This window comes from Etheostoma cragini, chromosome 22 (genome assembly GCF_013103735.1).
Source record: "Etheostoma cragini isolate CJK2018 chromosome 22, CSU_Ecrag_1.0, whole genome shotgun sequence".
Taxonomy (NCBI): domain Eukaryota; kingdom Metazoa; phylum Chordata; class Actinopteri; order Perciformes; family Percidae; genus Etheostoma; species Etheostoma cragini.
This window is the reverse complement of record NC_048428.1, coordinates 486,605-494,920: the sequence shown is the minus strand read 5'-3', so window position 1 is coordinate 494,920 and position 8,316 is coordinate 486,605. Positions and strand designations below refer to the sequence as shown.

Sequence of the window (8,316 nt, the reverse complement as noted above, 5' to 3'; positions counted from 1 at the left end):
CCCCCCCCCCCCCCCCCCCCCCCAGGAAAAAAAACAGAAAACAGGAAGCCAGGGGAGAGGGAACAAATGTTGCGACGGACAGGTACAGTATCTGTTGATATGGGGTTGTGAGACTGGAAGAGTGGGAGAGAGGAAGAGATTAAGAAGTGATCAGAAAAGTTGAGTGGGGTTGGAGGTAGAGCATTTTCTGGTAAATAAGAGTTTAAAGTGGTTGCCAGCTTTGAGAGTAGGTGGCGTAGTAGTAAGTGACAGTGCAAAGGAAGAAAGTTAAAGAAGTAGGACTTCCAGACTCTGTCAGGTTGAAGTTGTCAAGAAGAACAAGTGGATGGCTATTTTCAGGGATGTTTGAAAGGAGGACATCTAGTTCCTCCAAGAACTCCCCCAAAGGACCTAATGGGTGGCAGACATTAACAATGTTTGATGAGGAGGTGGCCTGTACCTCCACCTCTGCCAGTGGGTCTGGGTTTGGGTGGAGGAGAGAACAGCAGGGGTAATTGTGTTGGTAGGAATATCAGCAATAACGCCTAACTCCTATGAAGTGTCACATAGATAGGAAATATACAGCGGCATACCGCCGGTACCCCGGACATCATTGCTGCTTGCAGCTTGAATTACTATTCATTTTTTGATTCATTTATTTTACTCCCAAATCTTGAAAGCTGAAGCAGATGTGGTAACATGCTTTTCACCCAAACTAACGATACCTAACATCTGTCCAATCACAGACAGTAATACATCTGGAGTCACAGATGGAGTCTGAGTTGGAGTTGCAGCTTGAATTATATCAGGATTCACAGCTGGAGAAGGGTGCCCAGTTGGAGTCACAGCTGGAGTCACATCGGGATTCACAGCTGGATCTAGGGGCCAAGCTGGAATCAAAGCTGGAGTCACATCTGGATTCATATCAGGATTCACAGCAGGAGCAGGGGTCAGAGGTGGAGTCACAGCTGGAATCATATCGGGATTCACAGCTGGATCTAGGGGCCCAGCTGGAGTCACAGCTGGAATCATATCGGGATTCACAGCTGGATCTAGAGGCCCAGCTCGAGTCACAGCTGGAATCATATCGGGAATCACAGCTGGATCTAGGGGCCCAGCTGAAGTCACAGCTGGAGTCACATCTGAATTCATATCAGGATTCACAGCAGGAGCAGGGGTCAGAGGTGGAGTCACAGCTGGAATCATATCAGGAATCACAGCTGGATCTAGGGGCCCAGCTGGAGTCACAGCTGGAATCAGATCGGGATTCACAGCTGGATCTAGGGGCCCAGCTCGAGTCACAGCTGGAATCATATCGGGAATCACAGCTGGATCTAGGGGCCCAGCTGGAGTCACAGCTGGAGTCACGTCTGGATTCATATCAGGATTCACAGCAGGAGCAGTGGTCAGAGGTTGAGTCACAGCTGGAGTCATATCGGGAATCACAGCTGGATCTAGGGGCCCAGCTGGAGTCACAGCTGGAGTCCCTGCTGGATTCACATCAGGATTCACAGCAGGAGCAGTGGTCAGAGGTTGAGTCACAGCTGGAGTCATATCGGGATTCACAGCTGGATCTAGGGGCCCAGCTGGAGTCACAGCTGGAGTAACAGCTTGAGTCACAGGAAGTGCAAGCTATTAAACTAAGGGTGTAATGCATGCTTTAGCACCCTTGTAGAACTGATCATTAGCAGGGCCTCACACTCGGTCTAACTCCTTCCAGGTACGCAGTAGTGATGGCCAGATGAAGCCTCATAAAGCATCAGGCTCGTTGGAGATGAGCAAGGTCGGCGCAGAATGGATCACCGGCTATCGCCGCCCGTTGCATGGCGGTTAGATTTAAGTCCGACTTGCTCTGATGTCATGCACATGTGGGCAACAACAACCTCATGAAATCAAGGCGGCCGCAGTTCTGAGACGCAGGCAGTGCAGTTGCTTTTCCCTGACTGCTAGACCCAGGCGGACCCAGAGCATGCTGGGAAACGCCAGCCTCTCAGCTGATTTAACCTGTTCAGATATTTTGTCCCCGCCACAGGCCCATTTGAGAAAACGTTTTCTTCACTCATAAATTGACTGCATTAAATCTTCATAATAACGCTCATGCAGCACGCCATGTGAACGTCTCATGATTCCATTAGGCCCACACACAAAGCATAAGATGACTTATAGCAGTTATAATCATGCTATGAAGTAAAGAAACACAGAAAGATTCTGCGCCTCTAGTGTTAAAAGTTGAGGCTGCATCCCTATGTTTTTCCTGTAAACCATGGTAATTATATATTACATATTACAATATTCAATTGATATCTAGTCTCATATTACGATATCATTATACTATCAATATATTGCCCAGCTCTAGGCAACACGTAACAAAGAACATAGAATAAGATAAACCCCACATTTGTATTAACAGCGATTTATATACTTATGTAAATAAAGAAAATCATAATTGAAAAGAGATTGCAGCACACTAAGTTTAACATTTTTGTATGATTAAGAATTAAAGTAACCATGCCTTTTCAAACCAGATGCACCACATGGTTTGTTAAACAGAACCAATCGGACATTGGAGCCCTCAGGAAACCACAATCACTTGCAATCGAAAGAATTTCTGACAGGTCATCGAATGTACCATCTGCCAAACACATCCATTACTGTTGTTTGGAAGGAACAGTAGCTCTTTACCGAATGTTGATTGGTCCAAACATGCAAACGCAAGGCTGACAGGAAGGATTCTCGCGTGATGTTGTCATACCGCAATAATACGGCTGCCATGCAAGGTAACCTGTATACACAAAAAGCGTCATTTATGGTTTGATTTCAGGAAAATCTGAAACGTAATGACCATTTCAAGTCTTAACTAACCAATAAATGCTTACTAGTCCATAGATCCAGAGAATTTGTATACTCTGTGATTCATTCCTGCTGTTAAAATTATGGTATTTTCTTTTTTATGCCAGCAACACTTTTGTTTCTAACATTTCATTTTATCAGTATATTTCATGTGTGATGAACTAAAGTTTACTCTTTCTGCATGGTTTTACAACATTTGATTGTTGAATTGCGGTACCGAAATAATATGTGAGTTAGTGTGGCCTGTGACATTGTGATTTAGTTAGTGTTTCCTTATTACATGCTATATTGTCCTAAAAGTGTTATGGAGTAGTTCTCAATATGCAGTCATATTTTTTAAATGACCATTGAAGAGTTGAGATTGGTTAACAAGAGTGTATTCAATAAACATATTAGATTCCAACAATTTATCACTCTTTTATATCAGATAAATCACTTGTAGTGTGAATGTGTGTAGGCTAAAGTTGATCTGGCAGCTGCAAAAGGCTGCTCAAAGCCATCAAGCACTATGGGTGGGAATCATTAGAAGAAAAAGAAATACTATAGAATACTGGCCTGGGTCCTGGAGACCAGATGGACGAGGCCTCGGTTGAAGTGAAATACATTCGAATGCCGGACGGGTCCCGGAGACCCGAATGCCGGTAGTGGAAAAATCCAGTCGAAAACAGGACGGGTGCCTGAGACTCGAAGGCCAAGGCCGCAGTAGTGGAAAAATACAGTCTAACACGGGACTAATTCTATTGGGACATTTAAGCCTTTCATCTTAAAATCCCACATCAGAATGCTCCATTATTAGCTGGGTGACACACTGGATATGTGATGTCTCACCCAGAGTTGGATTGAAGCTGGCTTAACAGGAGGATTCTGTTTTACAGTAGTCTGAAAGTGTGTGTGTGTATGTGTGTGTGTGATAAATGAATTAAGTAGATACTTAATATACTGTAGATATGTCTGTGTGTGTGTGTTTGTGTGTTTTTAATTTAATTTCCCCCTTTCATACAACACAAAATACAATCAAACGGAAAAATACAACTGCATTCTGGCCCGCGGCAGTTGAATGCAGGACGGGTCCCTGAGACCCAAACGCAGATGTCTAAATGTAAACAGCATAGTTGGCGACATAAGAACAGGAATGTCTGTGGCCTAATATCATTCATGTTCATTCAGGCAGGCAGGCCTCACTACTTTATTGAGAGAAGTGTTTGAACTCTCTACTGGAGTGCCTTGTGCCTTGTGCCTTGTGCCTTGCTAATGACATTTTTATCATAAAAACATGTCATTTTAGCAAAGCTGTTACCTTTATTGGCTGGGTCACATGATTCAGGAGGTTACACATAACATCCTTTCACTGTGTGTGTGTGTGTGTGTGTGTGTGTGTGTGTATTCCTGAGTGAGTTTCATAAGGAATAGTAAAGTGCATAAAAAGCATTTTATGCGTTGTGTAAAACTGGTCAGGATCATTTCCTCGGACTACAAGCGGTCAAGCCTGAAGGAGCAATGATTCAGCGTGATAAGAAAATATTTTATAATACATATTAAAAAAACATTAAAATATTACTGTATTTAATCAATTTATGTAGTTGAATCTGAAATAAAGACAGTTTTGAAATGGTAGATGGCTCCTAGTGCAACCCGTTCTCACAACAAACTCGTAAAATAGGGATGTTTGGACAGTGGCTGTCCTCGTCTGATGCTCTTCAGCGTGTGGAGCGCATACTGGGAGAGCAGCATCTACACGGGGTTTAATGAGTAGTATGTAAGGGAAAATGCCTTGTAGAGAGGTTGATTGGAGGGGGTGAATGGGTGAATCAACGGACTTTCACCCAGGAGACCGGGGTTTGTGTCCCGCGTGTCACACTTGTGTCCTTAACCATCCCGTTATCCCCCCAGCAAGCGCATGTTACATGATGCTAAAAGAGACAACAAGCGTGTTATATTACGCTAAAAGAGACAACCAAGCGTGTTAGATGACGCTAAAGGAGACAACCAAGCATGTTATATGACGCTAAAGGAGACAACCAAGCATGTTATATGACGCTAAAGGAGACAACCAAGCGTGTTATATGACGCTAAAGGAGACAACCAAGCGTGTTAAATGACGCTAAAGGAGACGACCAAGCATGTTATATGACGCTAAAGGAGGCGACCAAGCTTGTTATATGACGCTAAAGGAGACAACCAAGCGTGTTATATGATGCTAAAGGAGAAAACCAAGCGTGTTATATGACGGTAAAGGAGACGACCAAGCGTGTTATATGACGCTAAAGGAGACAACCAAGCATGTTATATGACGCTAAAGGAGACAACCAAGCATGTTATATGACGCTAAAGGAGACAACCAAACGTGTGCATAGTCAGAATTATTTGGATTAAGATTACACCATTTACTTTGTTGTTTTTGTCAATTTTGTTAAGAGGCTTTTCAAGTCAACTTTTTAAATGTCAAATAACTGAAAATGCTTTGATAATACATTTCGCCCTGTTGCTTGCTCTGTAGGAAACTACTAGAACTGTTGGGTCCTTGTGGATTCTGGAGTATGGTCTAGACCTGCTCTATCTGTAAAGTGTCTTGAGATAACTCTTGTTGTGATGTGATAGTATAAATAAAATTGAATTGAATTGAATTTAAAATAATTTGCATTTTAAAATGTTCAACCTACTGATTGTGTTGAACAACAAAATCTGACTGTAACGAACTTATGAGGCCTTAAAACAGATTAAAAAGATTTAATGTCATCATCCCAGTGGTAACTCCCTTCTGCATGCACACGCACATTAAGTCACACGAAGCAGGTTACTCATCTCCTACAGTCATGTGAGGGACATCCCCCCTCATTAACAAAGTTACCAGCTTTGGTATATTGAGATGTACTTTATTGTTGTAGTGTCAGGTCAAAGTCTTGGCAATGAGCATTAGAGCGCGTCAGCCCGTCAAACCCCAGTAACGCTGTTCAGGGTGTTCAGGCAACACGTCTCTTCTCTATGGCTCGGACACTGCGGCTCTCGTGGCTTTTCTTCGTGCTCATTTTCCTTCTGGTGGGACTGCAAGGAGAGCCCAAAGAGACAGCAAGGGGACGGAACAAGAGGGACATCAGCAACGATCAGTGAGTTGGGGTTTTCTAGTGTTTGACAAGGGATGATCCAATACCGATGCTAGTATCCCAAAAAGCCTCCAACTGCCTAAAATGCTAGTATCGGTATTCGCTATGCTGGAGTTTATGCACCAATGTGATACCACGTTATTTAAGAATAAGTTGGCTAATTAAAGAAAGTACTACGGGATTCATATTTTACAAAGACTTTAAAAACACTGGTATCAAACATATCACATCCATAAAGAGATCGGTTATCGTATGCGCAAGTTCAGGTCTCTGAATTGGTATCGGGAAGGAAGAATTGGTATTAGAAGCTCTCTCTTCTTCTGTGGTGATTGGGTAAAAACGATGGCCTACACACAGGGTCCCAATGAACTTGTTGTGTCCACCAGACAAATGGCACAGTCACTCAATAGATAATCATTGTTTTGGGCTGGTGCTAGCCACTTGGCTAGGAGATGGTGCTAATGTTGGACCCTGACTACACCAGTATTACTTACATTACATTGACTTGTTATATTTAATCATAAAACAACACTCACTTCAGGTTATATTCAGCTGGCTGGTATCTAAAAAAGAGGATATTTAAGCTTGATCCTCCTTTTTCAACATTTTTTTCTTTTACAGTTTTCAAGTTATGCAACAAATAATGTCCTTGGAAAATAGCCAAAAATAGTTGAACAACGAGTTTTTTTACATCCGAACTGTCAAATGTAATGCTTTGCAATGTTATCTTTTGGATTATTTCATCCGGGTACTAGTTACAAGTATTTTACATGTACTGTATGTTACTTATGTATTAATTTTGCCTTGATGAGGAGCTAACGGAGAAAAATATGGTATTATTGGATTCTTGTTGGATTTTCTACTTTTGCAGGAAATAAGGGAACATGATCACTAATCTGAATAGTATGTGAGGTTTATAGTGTGATACCTTGTATAATGTGATTATTGTAAAAACACAACACTAGATCTATGAATGACCTAATTTCAACTGTTCTGGACGAAATATATCAGTCTGATGGAAGTTGGCTGATTTGACCCGTAGGCCTCGCATGCTGTCAGATAATGGGCACCTTGTCTTCACAACTGGTGACAATAGAGAGATCCGCTTCCAGACGTCGGCATCAGGCCGGGTTAAGGTGGATAATGAAGACCTCACCCAACTTTTGAGTCAGGTAAGTGCAGACTTTTTCCATTACTAACAGAAGTCTGCCCCTTTCATGTGACGGAACACAGTCCAGTGGTTCATAATATCAACCCAGACCGTCCTCACCCAGAAAACAACCGTATGGGTAGAGCTGGGCAATACATCGATGTTATATCGATATTGTACGATGAGACTAGAGATTGTGTTAGATTTTGCATCTATCGTAATATGGCATCAGTGTTGTCTTTTCCTGGTTTTAAAGGCTGCATCACAGTAAGGTGATGTCCTTTTCTGAACTTACCAGACTGTTGTAACCGTTTTATCATTTTCCTTTACCCACTTCGTCATTATATCCACATCACGGATGATTATTCATCAAAAATGTCATTGTGTAAATATTTTGTGAAAGCACCAATAGTCAACAACCAATATTGTTGCCGTATCCATATCGAGGTTTTTGATACAAGCCTGAACAAGCCTTCCTTGCAGAGTCCTGTGTTATTAAACTGGAGTTGCCTCAGTCATTTTCCAGCATAAGCTTTTCCTAAGCATAGTTTGCATGCAATCATTAGCTGCTAACAGGGCTGTGGTAATGGAGTCTGAAGTTTTTCTGTAGAATTGGACGGCTATTCAACTCACCAAATATTCTAGTTGGTTTCGCCCTTGTCCAGCACTACGGTAGATCCTTTTTTTCTAAAGTAACTTCCTTCCTTCCAAAACCATTGATGTTCAGAAAACAGGTACTTATATTGTACATACTGTATATATTAGGGATGCACCAAACCCAGATTTGTGGGGTTCTGCCAAATACCAAACCTACTGATTAAGATTCTGCCGAACCCCAAACCAAACTCAACCACTGTGTGGTGGTCCATCCCCAGAAGTTGCTTTAGAACCAAACACTTTATTTCCCAGAGCCCTGTTTGGGTGTCAAGTGGTTAACCTGAGGAGCTGGAGCTACGCTCCGGTGCCCAATTAGTTTCTTTTTCTCAAGTTTCGCCTCTTGTTACTTCCCTTTTATAGCGTTCAGTTTGGTGGAAAGAAATTGAAATATATATATACATATATACACAGTATATATGCACCGAGGGCACAGGGATGTACCGAACCTAGATTTCGGGTTCGGCCAAACTTTCAAATTTGATATATATGTATATTTATATATTAGTATATAATTCTAAATTCATCTATATCAGGCACTGAGATTGTTTGCCTGGAATATACATCAGGCTACCTCAATCA

The 8,316-nt window shown here is 42.1% G+C and overlaps 2 protein-coding genes across 2 annotated transcripts in view; both read left to right on the top strand.

Annotated features, from left to right (window-relative positions):
• LOC117937922 (BICD family-like cargo adapter 2) overlaps nt 1-1,733 on the top strand; it is a 3,127-nt gene extending 1,394 nt beyond the window's left edge. Inside the window, exons 2-3 of the mRNA XM_034862169.1 lie at nt 726-1,006; nt 1,127-1,733. Coding sequence (XP_034718060.1) covers nt 750-1,006; nt 1,127-1,586 — 717 coding nt within the window. The 5' untranslated portion in view covers nt 726-749 and the 3' untranslated portion in view covers nt 1,587-1,733. The remainder of the gene's footprint in view (nt 1-725; nt 1,007-1,126) is intronic.
• Nucleotides 1,734-5,750: 4,017 nt separating this feature from the next.
• cubn (cubilin (intrinsic factor-cobalamin receptor)) overlaps nt 5,751-8,316 on the top strand; it is a 74,372-nt gene continuing 71,806 nt past the window's right edge. The window contains exons 1-2 of the mRNA XM_034862168.1: nt 5,751-5,933; nt 6,973-7,102. Of these exons, the coding sequence (XP_034718059.1) occupies nt 5,812-5,933; nt 6,973-7,102 (252 nt within the window). The 5' untranslated portion in view covers nt 5,751-5,811. The remainder of the gene's footprint in view (nt 5,934-6,972; nt 7,103-8,316) is intronic.